The sequence below is a fragment of the Triplophysa dalaica genome, chromosome 7, assembly GCF_015846415.1.
Source record: "Triplophysa dalaica isolate WHDGS20190420 chromosome 7, ASM1584641v1, whole genome shotgun sequence".
Lineage (NCBI taxonomy): Eukaryota > Metazoa > Chordata > Actinopteri > Cypriniformes > Nemacheilidae > Triplophysa > Triplophysa dalaica.
Window position 1 is genome coordinate 9,882,045 of NC_079548.1, and position 22,681 is coordinate 9,904,725.

Genomic DNA, 22,681 nt, shown 5'->3' on the forward strand with positions numbered 1-22,681 from the left:
CGTGCCTTAATGCTTCCACCCCCGCTGCCTTTGGAAAAACACATTTTCCCATTGTTCATACACTCCTGCCAATAAGCATTGACCCAGAGATGTTTCCTTTCAGATTTTACCTCAATAGAGATTCCACTGTGTGTCTGTTGTGTGAGAGGTTGCCTTTGTCTGGTAATATATGTAAATATCTGTCGAGCACAGATGGCTGGTCTGCTCTCCCTTTCACACCATTTCTCTTTCTCCACGTTCTTCTCTTGCTTCTGGTAATGCAACTGTACCTTTAAACCCACTTCAGCCCTTAAAGTCTTTTTTATTTGTGGCTTTAGCACAAAGTAATGCTCCCATTGCAATCTCTATAACTGTGTCTCAGTCACTAGAGTGCTAAATGTGCTATATTGTGACAATGGTTACTTACAAAAGATGTTTCTACAGGCTTACGGACAGATTGTCATGTCACAAACACATATAGTATTAACCACATTCACAATTTTTGCATTCTGAGGCTAAACAGAGATTATTAAAAAAGTGAAAATTCTCATTTGGGATTATGAAAGATACTGCTTTTTTATCTTTGAAAAAACAATGTGTATGGTCACAACGCTCCCAAATGTACATCTGTTGATTTTGATTTCATTGTTCTGCCGTGCTTCTGGGTTTTGAAAGAGAGTGGGAAGAAAGGCACAGACAGAAAGAGAGAGGATAGAAATGGGAACAGAGAGAAAGAGGGAGGGACAGTGGAGTAGAGAGATAACACTAAGAGGAGAGATGTAGTAGAGATTGTGCACCTGACTGAGAGAGGACATGGAAGAATGCAGAGCATCTTTTGACCTCGTATTAGGACAACCCAAAAGCCAAACAAAGAAAAGGAATTTTAAAAGAAGAGGTGTGTACTGGCTGAAGAATTGATTGAAAACATTGAAGAGGACCGAATAGGATCCCAAGCAATGAAGAAAAGAAATGAAGCCTGTATATTGAACCGCTGTTGAGAAAGAGAGAGCAGAAGAGCCGTGACAGTGCAGGGTGACATCACAAATTGATGGGCTGTAGAGCGTGAACACCAAATTTAAGCACCTGGACTAAAAACTGCATCGACAAGAGTACATCCTTCCAAACTACAGTTGTAGCATCCGACCGCTGTGGAAACTGGGGATTCAAGTAAATATGTGAATTTTGCAAAAGGCATTCCGGTTCTTAACAAAAAGTGGTTTTCAACTCATCTGAACCAGCCGCCAACAAGCTTTGAACCACAGACGGAATCGCCTACCTTCTCTTCCAGAAATCTCCTCCTCCGGGGGGTCTTTAATTGGACTGATCTCTACTTTCTCTGCCGCTCTCTTTATTGCTTTATGTGATGGATATCTGAGGATCAGTCACCATGCCAGTGATGAAAGGGCTCTTGGCCCCTCAGAACACCTTTCTCGACACCATTGCCAAGCGTTTTGATGGCACACGTGAGTACTTGGTTTGTTCTGCAGGTTTTAGACTGTATTACAGAAATTAAAGCAACTATGAACCACTTTCTCTCTCCCTCTAATATATCTAAATATTATACAGTAAATGAATATATACAGTATTGACAAAATAGTGCAATATTCAATGTAAGGTAATTTGCTGATGATTGTTTTAATATGCATAAATGTAAGAGTTAGTGTTATTAAGATACTTTTCGTGTTAAAAAAATGTTTACATAATTTCTTTATACCTTTTGCCTGAAACAATCCTGAAGACTGTAATATAATAGTCTGATATTAAAATTAGGATTCAAAAAAACTAAAGATCATTTTAATATGCATATAAAAACAATATAGCTCTTCTTCTAATGACTAAACATGGAAGTTATATTATTTGATGCTTGTTTTGAAAAATATAATTGCTGTTAATTTACCATAAATACTATACTTAATGAAGCCAGTAGATCGATCTGAAATATTTCTCTTATTGACAAGGTTGAAATTCAGTCATTTTAGTGTATGCGGTTCAGATGAGCGATGATGAATTATTTGTTTCCTCTTATCACAAATATTATTTTTTAAATATATTTATCATAACATCTTGTTTTGTTCCGGAACTCATGGAGACCTCTTGCTGTGTATTTGCATATTTTGGTTCAACTGCTGAATTTGAGTGTTTGTGCGAGTGCACAAAAGCTTCTTGTAAAAAAACAAGAAGTGTTATTCATTATAGGAACACTGCTCACTGTTCAGTAGCGTGGGAGTTTCACTGTATAATATGGTTCAAACTCAGAAAACAAAAGATGGAGAGGGATTGTTTTATATAAGTGGTCCACCTTTTCTGACCTTTTACAGCCACGATATCTGCTTAGAAAACACAGAGTGGTGCGATGACTAAACCATGAATATTTCACATTGACAGTGTGTGAGTGTTCAACCTGTACTGTGTCAAAAAGTCAGTATGTTTTTAGCAGGAAGAGTGTGATCCATCAATACGGTACATTAGGTTCTGTTTTTTCTAAAGTGACAGTGTGAGGTTAACATCTAATCCGTTTTGCTTGTTTCCTAAGATTAAACCCATAATCTTTGCATTGCTAGCAGTATGATTCACCCTTTGAGCTATAGGGACCGCACACTTTATTTTACCTTCAGACAGTCCGTAACCTCCCTGTTCTTCTCTAATGAGAGCTCAAATGTTGCGTTTCAGCCACCCTGATATCACAAGTGAAACCTAGCATCTGGTGTCAGTCCGCTTCCTATTCCGTCTATAAGGAGTCTGCTAATTGGATCTCTGGAGAGTTTTCTTTTCACCTTTTCACTACTGCTCTGTGATCATGCTTATAAAACAAACCAATATATCCAAGACAATGACAGCATCAACGCAACAACTTATAATATTTGTAACTACATCATGTGAAACAAGCAAAAAGCTTCCACTTTCTGTGCGCTTTTATTCAGAACAATGTGTTTCATCGGAAGGATTCTAAAACACAAGGTCTTTTTGATCCGTTGATGAATCGCTTTCTTCTCTTAGTTGTTTCTCCTAACCTGTTCACACCAGCAAAGACAGGATGCTCATGTCTTCCTACGAGGTCAGGAGGAGACATTTTGGTTGTCATAGTGACAGATAAACTGTCACCGCTGTTGGATGATGTCTTATTTTGTGTTCACCCTAAATCAGCTTTATACCACTTAAAATGTTTAATATAAACTAGGCTAGTACATAATGAGTCATCAATTAGGAACGAAAATCATCTTTTTTGATATCATCCTTTTATATGATTCAAGACTGTTCGTGTAAAAAAGTCACCCACAACAAGAAAGTTATCTTATCTTCCGTCCGCTGCAGTGACTGGTGAGATGTATGATGTTCGCTCTACTGATTTGGTGGTCGCTCTGAAAGTCGCTCATTGTTTGTGAAGATAAATTAGTTTTACTCTTTGTTGCCTTGATGGACACGTTCACATCCTGTTTCTGGAAGGTGCCAAGCTCCCTTTAAAAATGAATGAGATCATGTCGCTGCTATAGTCGCTGGCTGTTTGAACGAAGATTTGGACAACAATGGGATTAGATGCACACTTGCTGAGGTCTGTTGCTTCTTTTTCTTTGGAAAACATAACAAATTGGTCTCTTGGAGACATAATACATTTCAAATGATCAGAATAGCTCAGACAATAAAACAAAAAACTGAAAGTAGAAATAAATCAAAACGAGAAAATTCAATCAATATGAGCTCAAAACAAATTGGATCTTATTTATAAAAGACCACAACTAGACGGTATTATCAGTGTTACTTTTTATAGCTCTCTACTGTCAACAACTGTCCTATTTTTTTAATCCTATATGTTGGAGAAACATCACAGACAAATTGAATCATGAAATGAAACTCTATTAAGTCCCCTGTGCAATAAAAGAAGAACCTCTGAGCAATAAGGCTTTTCACTGGGATTGAACGTGAAATTAAAATCTCAGCCTGTATGAATGCTCTTCAACAAAAGCAATGTTCACAACTCTCAGCACAGCCAGTCACATGAATCATTCTTTCTGCTCTTCCCAGGGACAGATTTTCGCACCATGAAATGTCACGCTGACCATTTGCTCTATAACTTTTATAAATGACCTCTTAATATCGTGTCACACCCCAGCATTGCTTAAATCAGTGACAGTATGTGCATGTGTGAGTGACAGACGTGACGTGTCTCTCTCTATGTGTGTCTCCCTCTTCATTATAACAATTTTAATTGCCTGAACCAGATTTTAATAGAATGGTATTTGCTTTTTTCAGTCTTATTAAAACAGTTGTTTTATAATTTACAAAGAGAATGTGCTGTAGTCTGAATGTCAACCTGGCTGTGATTTGGCCTCCAGCCTTGTGTCTATTTCGTTGTGTTGTGAGAAACTAGAGTTGTTATTCAGCCTTATTCAGACATAAACCAAATGGCAAATTTGCCAAGGCTTCTCAAGGGTTTGAAGGCTTTTGGTGAATACTCGTATAGTTGCATTCAATCCCTGAGAAAGTATTTTACTCACGAAGATGTATTGATATTAACGTGACACAATTTTGTACATAGCCTTGGGTTTCACCTCAACTCATGTATTCTTGTATGCACTGTACCACAGTGTACGGCAGGATGCTGCATAGTACTACCTTAGCAACAGAATTCTTCGCCATATTTTGTCTGCTGTTTTTAGCAGCTTTCATCTGGCACTAATGTGATTTGTGCACATTAGTCACTCTGGTAAAAGATGCTCTGAAAAAAATGCAACATTAAATACAGTATATCTAAAAACCTATTTCTTTCTGGGGGTTTTGTCTAGCTTGTATTGATATGAATTTGCTTTCACAGTTCATTTTAAAAATAAACTCTAGGCACTGTCTCCTGGTTACCTCAGCACCAGAAATAAGCGCATTGACATATTTTTTATTCTCTTTGTATATATTTCCATAGCAACTGATACAGAGAACATCTTGTCTTAAAACCACAGCATACAGTGATACAAATATCAATATCTATAACTTTTAAAACTGTTGTGTGTCGTGACATTAAAGGATTCATATGACATGGCTAAAACGAATATTATAGTTTGTTTTAGATGTAATAAAATGTGTATACACGATTTAAGGTAAAAAAACAGTATTTTCCACACCGTGCATGTTTGTATCTCCTCTTGTGTATACATTTGGGCGGTCTTAGTCAAATCATACCACAAACTGACGTAGATTTGTGGGGGTGTGGTTACACGAGGCGTTTCAGGCAGGTCTGAGTGAGCATTTGCTTTTAGATAGAATGCATCTTTTGTTCTTGTCTAATACATGCATGGGCAACTTTTAACACACCAAAGTTGCATTATGACCTCTTTAACAGTCATGTGCCTTTTATTGAGAAGATATGCATTCTTAAACACACACACATTTCATGAACTTCTTTGAACTGTTATTTTGGGGTTTTATTTCACTTTTCCTTTGTCGAATTATGAAAGCTGTGACTAGTTGTTGTTAAATGTACGAAGATAATCCTAATCACCTGAAGTCTATTTTTCAGAGTGAAAAGCACGATCACTTTATAATACTGTTTATTTTCTAATTTTTTTTAACAAAATTGCTTTTAGATATTCTTTGCATATATACTTTACATGTTTATTTTTTTATTTCATCCAATTGTCAATAAAACGTTAATCCAATGTAATTCCCAAGGACCATAATAGGTTCTGTAGTTGATGCCAGGTATCAACATCTGTACAATTAATATGTTCAAATTAAGCTCATATTTTACATTCTTTATTGTAGTATTGGTGTATAAAAATACAAGTTTTCATTTGCAATGAAATTAGCAATTTTGTGTACATATCGAAATCATATGCATGAGCCTGAATAGTTTTAGTGCCGCCATTGCTTCTTTCTAAAATGCACAAACCACAAAACACCTGATTTTTATTCTGCTGTGTTTGAGTATGGCCTTTTTTGGGCTTGATATAGATCTACAGGATGATATTAGGCATACTTTTGTTTTTACTTCGAGATGCGAATAAAACACAACATTCTTTCCAGCTTATCTGATACCGTAGACAGATTTCAGCCTGTGATAATGATGAACACTAAATATGGTCAGACAAGAGCACATACAAATTGACCTGAATATTTAGCTTTATTGCAGGTCTGATTTTGATTCCCAGGGAACACAAACTTAATAAAATGCACATTGAAAGCATACACTCAATATTGTTGTTTAAAAAATAAAATCAACAGATCTAAACTCTAAACTAAATGTTCCTTTGTTATATGTATGGTATCCACTCAGTGTTGAAACATGAACCCCTCAACTGTTTTATTTGCTCATTTTGGGAACATAAATGGCTTCATTCTCTGTTATACAGTCATTCATCTGTTTGTTCATTAACTGAGTAGCACAGACACTGGCTCACTATGGGGGGTGTTTTGTGTACTGAGGTTGATGGATCAGGAATCACTTTATTTAGTTTCGCTGTGCAACTGCATCCTATTGATTCTTCCGCAAACAAGTGAAAATGGGGGTGGAGTGAACAATTGAACAATTGATGGATATGAATGATATATATTCCCCAAAACAATAATAGATATGATAGATATGTGATGTGTAACATGATATCATACTGGTCACTTGCGTGTTTTGCCTTGTTTAGTGATGTATTTTAACAAAGCTTTATTCATTACGGTTAATCTGAATGGTTATAACCGGAGGGTATCTGGGTCGGGGTCACTAGAAAAACATTAATTTGTGTTTTAAGAGATAAAAGGGTTATTTTCTAGTATAATATAGTATAATAGGTTTTGGTGTATTGATAGCTCCTGTATTCACTAATTGACTGATGTATTGTGGGAAAGGGGTCTGCCAGCTTGGGGTCCAAGATGATTAGCTGCAATTGATATATTTAGCATTGTGAGCCAAAGGCTAGACTCTTTCACACATACAGTAAACAGACACCCACAGTCAATCAATTCTTATATAATCTGCACAATTTAGGTGAAATGAATAGCTGCGTTGCTATGGAAACGATACACAGTTTCTTTAGTTTTCAGCCACCGAACCAAAGCATTGGGCATATAATTAGCATGATAATAAGTCTCACTAAAAGAAAGAGGGAGAGAGAGAGAGATAGAAGGTTATGTATTGTGAAATACAGCCTTCCACAGGATGATGGTACTACTGTTTTAATAAATTGTAACGCTATTCTTTTTGAATTTGGTTACTTTTGTGTGTCTATGTTTGGTGTGTACAGACAGTAACTTCCTGCTGGGCAATGCTCAGGGAAGTCGAGGGTACCCTATTGTGTACTGTTCAGACGGGTTCTGTGACCTCACGGGGTTCGCACGCACCGAGGTCATGAAGAAGACATGCACGTGTCACTTCCTGCATGGACCGGAAACAAGTGAGAGAGTGACCCAACAGGTGGAGAAAACTTTAGAGGGACAGAGGGAGTTCCAGACAGAGGTTCGATATTACAGGAAGAACGGTAAAGACGGTTAAAATAAATAATTTGGTAAAAACTTGTTAAAGTCACATTGATGCTTTAAAATACAGTTAGTGGCCAATTTGTACAATATTTGCTTTTAAAAAAAGAAAAGAAACAAAAAGGTTATTTGTATTCATTTGACACAAGTTACTCAGCAATCTCTCATTCAAAGAGTGGGCTGCCAGTGTATAAAAGCACTCATGGTTTAACTTCTTTGACTCCAGGAACGTCGTTCTGGTGTCTGTTGGACATCGTGCCTATTAAAAATGAGAAAGGAGAAGTGGTTCTGTTTCTCTTGTCCTTTAAAAATATCACCGACTCGTATGGCAAATCACATCCCTGCTCTAACACAGAAGGTAAATGGATGGCAGTGAGCCATTGCTTGATTCTAATGGGGATGTAACAATATTATTGATATCGTTTTATCGCTATAGCACAATTGTCTGAATATTGTCGTGGTCACATGACCGAATGAAACGCTAGGTCTTCTGGCCCTAACATAGAGAATGTTAGAAAAAATAATAGATGTCACCCTTGGCAAGGTCCATCTGGTGCAATTATATTATCTTATCTCATACTATAACTCATACCTCTAAGCAACGGTTGTGATAAGAGGATAAAGAAAAGAGGATGCTTATGGCTCGTTTCCAAGTCATCATCATGAACTTTATACCGAGGTATTACGGCACATTGAGATTTTGATATTGTTACATCCCTAGATTCGAATGTTCTTTTGTTAATGGTTTGACGTGTTATTTTGACAGTTTATAGCCAGATTCTTAAATAATATGTTAATTTGATGTGTCAGAGGATTGCACTCAAAGCAGGAAGTCTGGTGGAACCAATCTGAGTCAAGCTCGTGAGCGAGGTCGTAGCGTTCTGTACCACCTGACCTGTCAGTTCACCAAAAGGAGCAAAAGGAAGCTGCCTAATGTAAGTAAAAATGAAACCCAAAGTCATTCTCAATCGTTTTTCTGTATAGTAAATCAGAAAGTTATCACTGTCCAACTGATAACTCGTCTCCAAAATGACCTCTTTACTGGAAATATATAATTTTTTTTCGATCATTAAACATTGTGTTGGCAAAGTTGACATGCTCTATTCAAAATGTTTAATTGGTTAGATATTTTCAAACCCATAGACAACATTAAACATTGAGATGCAAAGTTTCAGTGCAAAAGCAACAATATTTTATTCTTGTTACTCTTGTAAGTTTAAAGAATATGCCATTTCTTATATTTTTATGGAAAATACAGTGGAAAAGCACACACGGTCCTGCAGAACCATGATTTGATTTTGAGCCTTTTAAGCTACAACTGATTTTCACAAATTTTACTAAATTGTTTGTCAACAGGTTTGCAAATGAAGTCACCTGTGTAGCTCCTTCACTTGATATCTGACCTGCCAAAATTCCGATTTAAAATTTGCATTTAGCATTTATTCTGACCTGACAAAATTCAGACATTAATATTTTAAGCAGATTCTACAATTCAGTGTAGCTGTGCCATTTCAAAGCAAATGTTAAATGTTCTTGTTCTGTGACATTATGGGCTGTGGCTTCACCTTCTCAGAATGTCACACTTATTTTTCCAAATGTTTCATTTTGAAGGATTCAGGTGGAAGGTCAATGAGCATTCGTACCTGCAGCAATTAAAAAGATGTAGTGAAAGTAAATGAAACCTTTAGATTTTTTGCAGGTGTTTTAAATGTCTTTAGGGCAAATGACTAAGCACACATTTAAATTGTCACTTCTGGAGATGCGGAGCACGACTTCAAGCGCACGCTTCTTTGAATTGCCAAGTGATGTTCACAGAATTTGCTTCCAAAGCCATATTCGCCTTTAAAATTCATGTTGTGTCTTTGAAGAAAGGAGCTGGAGAGATTGTATTGTGTGTCTCGTAGCGAGTGGTACGCGCCTGCATCTGTCCATTTTAATCAACTTCATGTTCTAGGAGATTTGTTCACGTGATAATCTGCAAAGCACTTCTTTTATTACCACTGTCTTCCTTTTAATGAGGTGACAGTGCATGCATGTGCACATTGGGGCAGCGGTTGCCAGTTAATTTAAAACCCCAATCACAAAGGCAGAGCACAGCGTGCCCCAAATTCACACTAAAGATTTGGTGAAAGATTTTTGGATCAACTATGATGAGAATCAGTCGGAATACCACAGGCTAAAAAGACTAATTACGGAGGAAAATTGCAATCAAGTAAACAGCACTTAAAAATCGCTGAGAAGTGACTTGCTTGTATGCAAAAACAAGAATTGTAGTAAAACAGACTTCTGTTCTATAATTTGGGTTGATAATATCAGTATCTGATATCGTTTTATTTCTTTTAGCGTGTTTTTTCCCAGCCAACCCTACCGGAGTACAAGGTGGCGTCGGTTCAGAAGTCCCGTTTCATCCTGCTCCATTACAGTGTGTGCAAAGCCTTGTGGGATTGGTTGATCCTCCTTGCAACATTTTACGTGGCTGTGACCGTTCCCTACAACGTCTGCTTCTCCACCCCTGACGACAGCGAACATGACAACCCAGACTGTAACTCCGCCTCCAGAACCACCCTCGTCAGCGACATAGCTGTAGAGATGCTTTTCATCCTCGGTGTGTGTAACAGTTACAAAATGTCAATATCATCCATAGCAATTTGCCCTCATGCTTTACAGTCCATCAATAAACATTTTTCCTGAAGATTGAACTCAATGCCTTTGAATGGCAACCATCAGTGTAGAACGTGAATTGGAAAATTGCCTGGATGGCCAAAGAACCCATTTTCATTCCCCTTTTTGACACTTTTTGCTTTATTTTCACTTTTTTTGTTGTTCTGTTTTTAAATAGTGTTAACTTGTTAGCATCTGTCAGAGTTCAAAAAGCTTCTCTTTTTAAACATGTTAGTGGGGTGAAGACTGAGTGGCAATCACACCTCCTTTTACTCGCACCGCCCTTCAAATCCCTTCCGTGCACGCACGCACACACTCCTAATGTAATCTGGATTTTATACATGCTTGAAAAGCAAATCTCTTTTCAATAAAAAGGTTCAGACGCCCCACTGTGAAAGTAATTTAATAAACCACATGCACCACACAGACATTGTAAAATAACTGGATGATGGGACTAAATGTACCGTGTAATAATTAATGAGGATTAGCAGAACTGGTGACATGAATATTTATATATTAAGTCCAGCATGTACTCTACTCTATCACACCAATTAGCATGTTTGTAATATTCATACGTGCATATTCAATATTTATTTTCGATAAGGGGAAAAGATGTTTTGAAGATTTTTTTTATTCCTGAAGTTGGTTGCGAACACATCATATTTGTAAAATGGCTCTATGCTTTAGTTTATGTGTTGTGCGTGTCTAATAAAATACTGTAAGTGTTTTTTTTATTTCCATAGACATCGTCCTGAATTTCAGAACCACCTACGTTGGGCCCGCGGGTCAGGTGGTTTATGATTCTCGCTCCATCTGTCTTCACTACTGCACCACCTGGTTTATTCTGGATCTCATAGCTGCCCTGCCATTTGACCTGCTCTATTTATTCAACATCTCAGTGGTGAGTAGTCACATTAAATCTGTGCACTTACAATTTTATGCTATAGAAACTCTGCAGGATGCTTGGTAAATGTTCAATTTGGATCCTTTGTACGGGTGTGTTTTACAGACTTCCCTCGTCCACTTATTGAAAACTGTGCGATTACTCCGTCTGCTGCGCTTGCTGCAAAAGTTGGATGGTTATTCCCAGTACAGCGCCGTGGTTCTTACATTGTTAATGTCTGTGTTTGCCCTGCTGGCACACTGGCTGGCCTGCGTTTGGTACGTCATTGGTCGCAAAGAGCTTGCCAGCAATGACCCCCTAACCTGGGACATAGGTGAGTGAATGTTTGGTGTAAAGACAAGATGCAAGATGATGAAACTGGTATTTTACTTTAAAGGGGTCATATGACACAGCTAATACGAATATTATCATTTGTTTATGATGTAATACAATGTGTATACACGATTTAAGGTTAAAAAATGCTGTATTTTCCACATACCGTGCATGTTTGTATCTCCTATGGTCCGCTCTGAAAAGCGAGGTGGCCAGTTAACCAGCGCGTATGAATTGGTTACTAAATCAATGCAGACATTGCATGTATATTGACTGCAAGCAATCATCGCAGTCCATTATTCAGTACTGTAGCTTCTCTCAGAAGCAAATACAATTTTAGTCCCCTAAATTCATATCTTTCCTTTCTTCTTATCGTTTTCTGTGTTTTTTTAAGGTTGGCTGCAAGAGTTAGGGAAGCGTCTGGAGACTCCGTACACCAATGGTACAGTTGGCGGCCCTTCGTTGCGCAGCGCCTACATTGCTTCTCTCTACTTCACGTTGAGCAGTCTGACTAGCGTTGGATTCGGAAACGTCTGTGCCAACACAGACGCTGAGAAGATCTTCTCCATCTGCACCATGCTTATCGGGGGTGTGTTCAACGGCGCATATTTCAGACCCAATGTATAATTAGATTGTTTTGAGGTCGCCTGTTTCTGGAAAGTTTGCATCAATTTGAAATAAATGTCTCGTTTAGGAAAGTTTGGTTTCCAATTTCAGTATGTAGAACATATTGTTTACTGAGATGATTCAGACAGGCTAATTATACGTGACACTATTGTTCCCTCTGAGCTGTGCATTTATTATGTTCCGCAGAGAAAAAAACTTTCAGGGGACTCAAAAATCTCCAGCAAGAGATATCTTCAGTGAATCATTTGTGAGACCGTTTCCATGAACAGATAGAGAATTTAAGTTCATATTGCCACATTTGGAAGCCCCGGTTATATTTACTGTATTTTATAAGTATATGTCATTTTTATATTTTATAAAATTGCTACACAACGCAAGGAGTCGAGAGAACACTGGTTAGCACTTTCATGCTGTTTAATAAGCAGTCATCTATCTTGTTATCACCCACAGCGCTGATGCATGCGGTGGTGTTTGGGAATGTGACAGCCATCATTCAGCGCATGTACTCTCGCCGTTCCCTCTACCACACGCGCATGAAGGATCTGAAAGACTTCATCCGCGTGCACCGCCTGCCCCAGCAGCTGAAACAGCGCATGCTGGAGTACTTCCAGACCACCTGGTCTGTCAACAACGGCATCAATGCCAATGAGGTGAGACCCTTTGAACAGAACCAGCTGCCTAACCTTGACAACTTTATAAATGTGGAAGACCATTTTCAAATAATTTCAACTTTTTGTGGCTTATGCTTTAGGTGAATAAAATGTATGTTTTCACAAAACAAAAACATAAGTAGACTTCTCTGAATAAAAGCCCTAATCACAGTTTGATAACACACCACCATTATCAGCACAAATCTGGGTCACATCTTTTAATGGAATAATTATAGCACTATTACTGAACACTGACATTATTAAGTCAATGTAGCAATAGAAATTGGAAGGCTCCAGTGGCGGAGCTAGAGTTTTATATAACGGGTGGCCAGGCGGTGGCCAAGGCTACTTCAGAAAATGTGTATGTAACCCTGACCTGGCATCGAATTATATTTAAATAAATCCTGGGATTTCTGATAAGAGGTACAAGTGATAATATTCATCCCAGAGTTTGTCACCAGTGTAACAAATGTATACAAAACAATTGCACAACGCAATGAGTTTAAAGTCATACTAAAAGTATCTAGATTAAATAAATTATAAAATATATAAATGAAAATGTTGAAAACATCGTTTAACAGAGATAATTTTGATTTCAACTTTCTAATTTATACAGAAACAAAGCAGCTCCAGAGGTGTCTTTAAACTGATGTGGATCATAGTAGCATATATCTGATATATCTAAATATATACTCTTTCCATTGGACTACAAGATTAAAACAAAATCATTGATGCCGATTATTGCCCTTGATGTTGTAAAATTATTATTACTTTCAGATATTAGAATACAAGAATACACGCTTCAAAACAAGTTGAGAAGCGTTTATGAATTGTTTTATTGCTGTTTGATTCTGTAAGGAACATAAAAATAGAACATCCAAAATCACTAGTCTGACAACTAATGAATCTCTTTCTTACACTGTATCTATACGCAGTTGTTAATGATACAATTTTGAGCATAGTGCACTTCAGTACAACTCTTCTTCACCGGTGATTAATTTAAACGCCTCTTATTGGCCCGTATATCCATACCATGGATTAGGGAAAGGATCAGGTGATCAAGGCTAATGCAAATGTGAAAGCTCCGACTACAGTACATCAGTGTAAGAGCTCTTCAGGAGGTTCTCGAACTCTACCCAGAATACAGCAGCCGCTTCAATGAGGATATACATCACAATCTCACCTACAACCTCAGAGAGGTAAACTGTTTTACAGGACAGGCAGAAAATACAGTGCAGATTTGCATCTTCAGTACAAGCTTATGCAGTATATTTTGCAATTCTAAATTATATATGTGATAGAAGCAGCCAGTCACATGTATATGTTTCATATCTGTCAAATATTCAAATTCAAGGATGAAAAAAAAAGACTGGCTGTAATGATCAAAGCTGTAGCATAGCAAAACTGCTGTTAACCACATTCATTTTCCCCTCATCTTATTTAGATTGTGACTGTCGTAGCTAGTTTTTTATTAAGCAGGGACTGCTTTTCCTCTTTAATCTTGAAGTTTTGTTCATCTTGTTGTCATTTTATTACAAAGCCTTGTTTAAATTTCCGACCCTGATGTAAACAATGTATGTAGGGAACTATCTGTCTAAAGCAGCCTTACGTTAACTTACACAATGAAAAGTTGTTTAGGAATCCTAAAGCCAAGGGTGAACAGTGAAGCTTATTTAAAACACAATGCTTCCTTCTTGTGTATTTGTAAAGTTTGTATGAAGTACACTTGCTTAGAATGTTAAGGGAAACAGGGGATATCTCCCCACACGGTTTATATTTATCTTAGGTTAGAAAACACTGGGAAAACTTTACATTAACGCAACATTTAAAAGATTAACGTTAGAAAGTATGTATACAGTATAACACAAAAATGGTTTGGTTCAACAACAAAAAAACTTTCCTAGCTGAGTCTGACTTGAAATGGCTAACGCAAGTGTGTACATTTTAATATTCCATTTGTTTAGCAAATTCAAGCAATCCATTTGCTTCTTTTCTACCTTTCGTCATTCTTTAATAAGAGTCTTTAATTCAAAATAAAACCATTGTTCTATGAGAGGTGAAATCAGATGTCCATCAACATAAGTAGCGATTTAAATTTTGGGGTGGCAGCCAAGGTGGCCACCATGGATCCCCCCTTCTCTGCCAATGGATGGCTCTCAATGAAAAGACCCATATTTGATAAAAACAGAAGAGGGAAGATCTTAGGTGTGCGGAGAAAAACAAAGAGTGACTAGTGGGGACTAGCTCATTTACACTGTCACGCTTTTAATTTATGCAGTGATTGAGGAACACTAAAAGAACGGTTCACAGGAACTCTTTCACCCTAAAGACAGCAGTTGCTGGTACGGCATCATATTGAAAGAGAGAATCTTATCTCTATAGGTGGATTACCTCATCTAGTTCTTCATCTAAGAAAATGAAATCTTTTCTCTTTTTTTCTCTTTTTTGTTAATTTATTTATGTATTCAGTATTTTCCAACGAAACAGCAGAATTGGGGAGTGGCATATTAAAGAAATTATCCCTGTTTTTTCATGTCAAAAGCTTTTAGTTGGCAGACATGAACCATGATATGCTCCTTGCTATTGGTGTAACACCTTGTCTACACCAGATACTGCGCGATGCGACGCGACAAGATACAATAGAATGCATTAGAGCCCGTTATAATTTTACATTTTGTCCACACCGGACTTGGCTCGTCCGGTGTAGACATGGTGTTAGGGGAAGGGAGCATTGAACATTTAGTTCAATTCAATTGAAAAATCTAATTTGATTATGAAGATGATTTTTAATAATGTGGTCCATTTGTTTATCTTTTCGCACTTAGCTTTTACATGACTTCCCAGACGAGCTGCGTGCAGACATCGCCATGCACCTAAACAAAGATATTCTGCAGCTTCCCCTCTTCTCCTCAGCCAGTAGGGGGTGTCTACGTTCCCTATCTCTGCACATTAAGACGTCGTTCTGTGCGCCTGGCGAGTATCTTATCCGCCATGGAGACGCCCTGCATGCTCAACACTTTGTCTGCTCTGGGTCTCTAGAAGTGTTGAAGGACGGCATGGTGTTGGCCATACTGGGTATGTTCTTCCCATGTTGTCAGACTTCAAATCCAACCAACTTCCTGCAGACAATCTGTGCCTTTCCTTTAAATAAACTTGATATATTAGTCAGTATCAACTCAGAATGACAAAGCATTCAAATTGATTGAAAAAAGGGCTGTGTGACTTCAAGGGTAAAAAAGGAATTTATATAAATGTTTTCTAAAACACCTAGACAACAAGAGAGTTGACATAGATGCACCTCATATGATTGGCTTAAAGGTAAAGGAGACCTGATTGGTGCAGACCTGCCGGGGAAGGATCAGGTGATCAAGGCTAATGCAGATGTGAAAGCTCTGACCTACTGTGATCTACAGTACATCAGTGTAAGAGCTCTTCAGGAGGTTCTCGAACTCTACCCAGAATACAGCAGCCGCTTCAATGAGGATATACATCACAATCTCACCTACAACCTCAGAGAGGTAAACTGTTTTACAGGACAGGCAGAATATAAAGTGTAACCATAGCACACACAGTATTTATGTTCAAGCTAAAGCTGTGTATTATCCAATTCTACATTATATATGTGATAGAAGCACTCAGTCACATCTATACATTTTGTATCTGTCAAATATTCAAATTCAAGTATGAAAAATAGACACTAAACTATTTGATTCTGACCAGCCATTTGCTGCATTCTGAGCTTAGAATTATTTGTAGTGTATAATGACCAGTAAACTGCAACTGACTGTCCTTTCAGACGACCAATATCTCTCATAGCACTTTGTGATATTCTTCTTCTCATTTTAAAGATCGGGTCACATGCTATTTCACGCATTCTGACTTCTTTACACTGTTAAACGTGCTCGCTTCTCATGATTAATATGGTCAACTTTTTAAAACAGGAGTTGGATGTATGACGTAGTATTTCTGTGCTTGATGCACTCCAACTTGTTTTGGAAAGTTTTTTATAAGTCTGGATCCCTGTTTCGTGACAGGGATCCTATTTCTTTTATTGTGCAACTCTCCCGGAAAAGCAAGCCCATGGCAAGGTGAAAGAAATAGGCCGCCCATGCGCCAAACGACGAGCTATAGGAAGACCCGCTTATCAAGATTGGCTGCGCTGCGTCAACATTGGTTGCACTGTGGGCCAAAGCTCGTTTCTCCTGCGATAGTGAGAGAAGTTGTGTGTTTGTTTTTTTCACGGCATTTCAGTGATGGATTTTATATAAACGGTGGATTTAACACTGGATTTGCAGATCGTTTGAAATTGATAGATGGCATGGTCCCAGTGCTAAAAGATGCCAGACATGAACTGCAGGCGGTAAGTCCTGACTAAGTAATATGTCTGTGTATTGTTGACAATAGGCGAATATGAATAATGTAAAAAACACGAAGGGATTAATGCGATGATGTAATGTGTGCTCGTGCTGTAGTTCCGCCCCCCTGCCTGCCTCCAGCAGCTCATATTTTTTCTGGAACAACCGTACACCTGTATCTCTCTTTCAGGAATTTGATCAAACTAAATGCTCCTCGAAGATACAACGTATGCAATTCTACTGTATAGGTACTCAAGATTGTTATGAGATTGGCAGAAACTGTGTGTGTTACCCGATATTTAAATTAATTTGAACTTGGATTATTATGACCTATGTTACTTTCTTGATTGTAATATATTGTCGCTGTCCTTCCAAAACCTTGGATGTCCACATTGGCTGTTTTTGGAAAAAGAATACTGTACTTTTAAATGATAAAATACTGAAAAATTAATATGTTGTCAAAATTGACAAGCACTTTTTTAATACTTTTTGTTGGTGAGATATTTGTAAAACCCAGTGAAAAACATAAGAAAAACATGACTTACTTAATGATTTATGGAAAATTAAAATCGAAATACATATAAAAGGTGCAAGAAGATACAAGGTACAAGAAGGACAACAACAATGTTGTATTGTACATATACCTCTATAGAGGTAGCATATACACACATATTCACAGTAAATATTTAAAGGAACAGTTCACCCTAAAATGAAAATTCTGTCATCATGTACTCACCCTCAAGTTATTCCAAATCTGTATCAATTTCTTTTTTCTAATAAACACAGAGAAAGATATCTAAAAGAATGCTTGTCACCAAAGAGTTCTTAGCCACCATTGGCTACAATAATAGGAAACAATACTTTTAAAAGTGTCTTTGTTCGGTTAAACACAAAAGATGTTGAATAATGTACAAGAGCAAACCATTGTCATTTTTCCAACCATGGTTGTCAATGGTGGCCAAGAACTGTTTGGTTGCAAGCATTCTTCCAAATATCTTTCTCTGTGTTCACATTTCCGAAATCGGAAATGTATACAGATTTTGAACAAAACGAGGAAGATTAAATTATTTTTATTTTTGGGTGAACTGCCCCTTTAACTTTGCCATGGCCACATATTCCATTTATTTAATACAAGATGCACAATGAGCTTTTTGAGCTTGAATTATATCAGTAATACGACTTGCTTGTTTCTCAACAGGGCCAAGCCAGATTTACACGCTCAACAAGACTCCCACAGGTAACACCATTGAACACATTTTGTGCTATCTGTTGTTTTCATGATTTTGTTCATGTAATCCCTTAAAATCACACACACACATGAACCGAAATGCCCGTATTGATCAGCCATGTTACATAAGCTACCAAACTTTGAACTGCCGCCGCCTCTGAGACAACAGAGCTGGCATACGGAAGCTCATCTGGATGTGTCTTTAACAGGTGAATTAGCAATCTGTTTGTGGCACTGACCCCAGCGCCTGAATATATTGCCAGCTGTCCTAATGATCAGTACAGTCACATAGAACACATACGCGAACACAAAGACTCTGAAGAACATAATGACACAGAACAATGACTCATTAATAATTGTGTTCTTACATCACGCAAGCAGAGGGAGGGAGCAACGGGTCTCAGTGGGAAGGCAAGTCAGCACGAAAGACATTTTAGTGCTCAGAGGTTGCTGAGAAGTGTGAAAGTTTTTTAGGTCTCCAGATATTTCTCCTTAAAAAGATTGCAGGAAAAATGAAAAGAAACACAAATAAACTGTTGACATACAGTAAGGATATATTGTTAGAAATTGAACGTGGGTAGCGTGACTCAGATCATTTGGGCCTTAGAGAATTTATGAATCTGTGGTTAGAAATAAAAAAATGTCCCCAACTAGTGAATGAACCCTGCTGAATCTAACTCATTTCCATCACTGGCTATAGTAATTTTAAAAGAGTGACATTTATCTTTTCTCTATGCCCTTGTCTCTGCCTCTAGGAACGCTTTGATGATTCAAAGCTGCCGTTCATTGTGGAGGCTGAGCAAGAAGAATCCGGACAGGACATGGGCCGGAAACCCTTGCTCTCTGGGTTTGGTGGTCCTTCATCACAACCTAATCTTAGTACCATGCTGGGGGAGGAATTTCGAAACATCAGTATGCTCCGGCTCTGCAGGTCCCCCATTCAGAGCTCCCGGGTACGAAGCCCCTCTCCTCAGATGCCACCCAATGAGGACCTGTCTGTTGGCACTTTATATCCTAGAACAGAAAAGAACTCCTGCAACAGGCCAGCCAAACTTCTTATTCCTGCTCTGAACTGTGTCAGTCCATTGGACCTGAGCCCAAGGTAATGAGAAACTAGAATTCAATATGTTATAGGGCAGGCCAATCTTTTATGTGCTGTCGAAGCAAGTGTTGTTGGCATTGAGTGCAGATATTGATCATTGAAAAGCTTATGTCCTCATGTCCGTCCTGTAGGGTCGTTGATGGCATTGAGGATAATGAACATGCGTTTCATTTCAACGTTGAGCATAACGAGCAGTCTCCTAACACAGAGGTCAAAGGTGAGGGGAATGCTTGTTTAATATGAGACTTAGTGCAAAGTAGCTAATTCTGTCATCATTTACTCACCCTCCAAATCTGTATTATTTTTTTGTTCTGATGAGGACAGATAGAGATATTTGGAATAATCTTTGTAATCTAGCAGATCTTAGCCACCATTGAAAACCAAAGTAGGAAACAATTATTTCTTCTTTGAAGCTATTTTGAAGAATGTAGGAAAGCAAACAGTTCTGCTGCACTTTTGACTACCCATTGTTTCCTGTTATGGTAGTCAATGGTAGCCAAGAAAAGATGGTTACAAGCTTTCTTCAAAATATATTTCTCTGTGTTCACCAGAAGAAAGAAATGTATACAGATTTGGAACAACTCTAGGATGAGTAAATGATAACCATAATAAGAAATAAGAATCAACCCATATTTTAATATTATTTTCCACATAGAGTTTACTCATTATGTGAGTTTACTACTTTTTTTGTCCTTTTAGACCCATTTCAGGTGGGCGCAAACTTGCTGCTTGAGACAGAGGAAGTCAGACAGAGTCTTCGCCTGCTCAATGCTGAGGTATCAGGACACATACTCTAAACAAAACTCACAAAACTTTATAGCCATATCATTTCAGTTGTTAATCATTCTTATTAACTCTTTTAATTTATTATAGGCTATTATATTTGATTACTTTAATTAATAATAATATTTTGGTTGATTTATTATTTATATATACATTATACATTTATTAGATTATTCCATTTAATCTTATTCCTTGCTTTACAGATGAACCACCTGAACCAGGAAGTGTCCTCGCTGACCAAGGAGCTTCATGAAATGATGCAGTTCCTACACAACCACGTGACCCCATCCCACTTCACTTCCTCTTTTACCCCCTACAGCTCTTACAGCTGTCATACGTCATCCAACTTTACAAACGTGGCCTCCTCTGCAACCGACTGGTCATCTCGGCTGGGCTATAACATGTCTGCTGGTGCCTCTTTACAACCGGACACCTCTCTGAGAGATTCTTTAGGATCCAGGCACACGTGCACTTGCAATGAAAGCCATGCCCAGGAAAGAGGCTCTGTTTTGGGGCAGGAAGGGGACATTGAACTCCTTCATCAAACGCCTAATCCCCACTCAACCTACACCCATTTTCCATGCTGCCCTGACCAGGAAAGGGTTGCCACCCTGGGCGTAGAGAGTCAGGCAATCCCCTGTCAGACTTCTAAGACCACACCTAATTCACCATATCTAAGACATCAGGGTCCCCATTCTGGAGGGTCTCTCCTGGGCTTGGCTTTAGCATGTCCCGCCAGTGGATTGTTTCCTCAGGTTAGAAGTGGAGGTTGCACTGTTACCCCTAGCAACACGTTGCCTCTGTGCAGCTATAATGTCCAGAGTCAATCTCATCCTTCTCTGAGTTTACAGATGACCTCTGACCTAACGTGCCAGCATTCCAGAGCTCATACGCCGATCCATTCATCCATTACACCAACAGGCCCATCACAGCCTCTCATAGCTGTCAGTTCACTTATGCATGCTGGGATTTGTAGTACAAATTTTCTGCATTTCCCCACGGGACCCAGACAGAATGACATGGTGGGATCAAGTCCTGTTCACGTACATGATCCCATTTTAGCATCTACTGTAGAAAAGAAATAAATGGAACATGGACCTGCTAAGAAGTGACGTAGCTAATCCTGGATGAAGATTCACAGTGTCTTTGTCTACTGCATGGTTACTGCCTTCGCTTAGGACAAATACAGCGCATTTGCCATGCTGTGTATGTGGCTTATATTAGATATATTGCAGTGGCAAATCGGTGGTTTGCGGCTGTGGGTTCTGAGTTTTGACCAAGACTATTGTTTTAAGATAAATGAAAACTCCACAATTACAGTGGAACTTGTCTGAATGAGTCATTACCCCTGTTTGTATTTAGGCTAGGCGTGCAGTCTGTTCCAACTGTTAGTTTTATGTTGCTCCACAGGGCTTGGTTTTACATTGGCAATTTCGCTGTGTAGGTTTTGTACACTGTCCCTCGGGACTGAGTCATGCATCACAAAGTGCCAGAATTTCCAGGCTCTGTTGTCACGCTGCATTTTTGTCAGAGCACATTTTGAAGCTCTATGTTTAAAACACTTTATTTCCCGGACACATTTGAAAATGACATGAACTAAGTTTTAATGTTTAAAAGCATGTGTAAAATATGTAATGATAATGATATGGATTTATTTTTGTGGCTGGGTGTTTGAAAAAATATATTGATTTGTGCACATTTATTTAAATTCGTTTAGCTCTCACTTCAAATATCTTTTTTAAAGACATACTCTTGCAAAACGGGCCTCTTTTATACTGGTATTGTAATAAATGTCTAAATTAAAAGCCATGCAATTGTAAAAAAAACATTTGCCTGTTGAAAATGTCATCCTTAGAGAATAAACCATAAATTTGCCAGCCATTTCTTATTTAATGAGTAGATTTGATTGGCCAATTACATGAGAAGCAGGCCGTCTGGACTTAAATAACATAACCAATTGTATTGGCAGTTAATTAGACTCCTTTGCGGCAGATAGGCTATTATAGCTGCGATTTTTAAGATGCACTTCTGAAACCATAACTCCAGGAGGAATTACAGATTGATTCCTCAGAAAAGAAATCCATATAGTTTCTCTCCCGTGGGGTATTCAAAGGTTAAACAATAAATCTTTAGGCTACAAAATACCACGTAAAGAGCTGATATTGTTTGTTTGCTATAACAGTTCATCGTGATACACACCTCAACCTGCTCAACCTGCAAAGACACAGTCCAAACAAGTTTATACAACTTATACTAATAGTGCTGCGTAGCACAGATCTCTCTTAGGGTCTCTTTATCTCTGTACGCCCACTATATCTTTCTCTCGCCCTCTCTCTTTCTGTCTACATCAGGGCTCAAGACACATCATTAGCCGCAGGAGGCTACCCACACACTGCTCGATTCTGGGATAATCTTAATACTAACAACCTGTTATCTCCCAGTCCCTCACCAGGTTTCTGATGTATGTCAACATGTAAGGAAGAATCTACGGTATATCTCTGCATCTCTTATGGTGTTTTTATATAATGTTGCTGGCAGAATGGGCAGTCAGTGGCTGTTGTTTTGGCCTACTCAAATATCTCAGATTTCTTTATTATTAAAAAAATATAAAAAAGCTATCACAGGCAA

General features: G+C 38.2%; 1 protein-coding gene across 1 annotated transcript; it reads left to right on the forward strand.

Moving 5' to 3' along the window:
* Positions 1-800: 800 nt before the first annotated feature.
* kcnh4a (potassium voltage-gated channel, subfamily H (eag-related), member 4a) lies at positions 801-21,924 on the forward strand. Its single transcript, XM_056752638.1, has 16 exons — positions 801-1,442; positions 7,200-7,433; positions 7,658-7,789; positions 8,242-8,366; positions 9,775-10,036; positions 10,836-10,993; positions 11,102-11,309; positions 11,703-11,897; positions 12,386-12,585; positions 15,411-15,660; positions 15,904-16,103; positions 18,139-18,177; positions 18,924-19,270; positions 19,402-19,487; positions 19,970-20,046; positions 20,257-21,924. Exons 1-16 carry the CDS (start codon positions 1,367-1,369, stop codon positions 21,136-21,138), a joined length of 3,471 nt encoding a protein of 1,156 aa, XP_056608616.1. The 5' UTR covers positions 801-1,366; the 3' UTR covers positions 21,139-21,924.
* The last annotated feature ends 757 nt before the right edge of the window (positions 21,925-22,681 follow it).

What these genes read in the sequence shown, in the direction of transcription:
- kcnh4a (XM_056752638.1), top strand. Translation starts at nt 1,367, where the DNA reads ATGCCAGTGATGAAAGGGCTCTTGGCCCCTCAGAACACCTTTCTCGAC. An exon ending in CAAGCGTTTTGATGGCACAC is followed by an intron (nt 1,443 to 7,199) that starts GTGAGTACTTGG and finishes TGGTGTGTACAG; the next exon opens with ACAGTAACTTCCTGCTGGGC. An exon ending in TTCGCCTGCTCAATGCTGAG is followed by an intron (nt 20,047 to 20,256) that starts GTATCAGGACAC and finishes CTTGCTTTACAG; the next exon opens with ATGAACCACCTGAACCAGGA.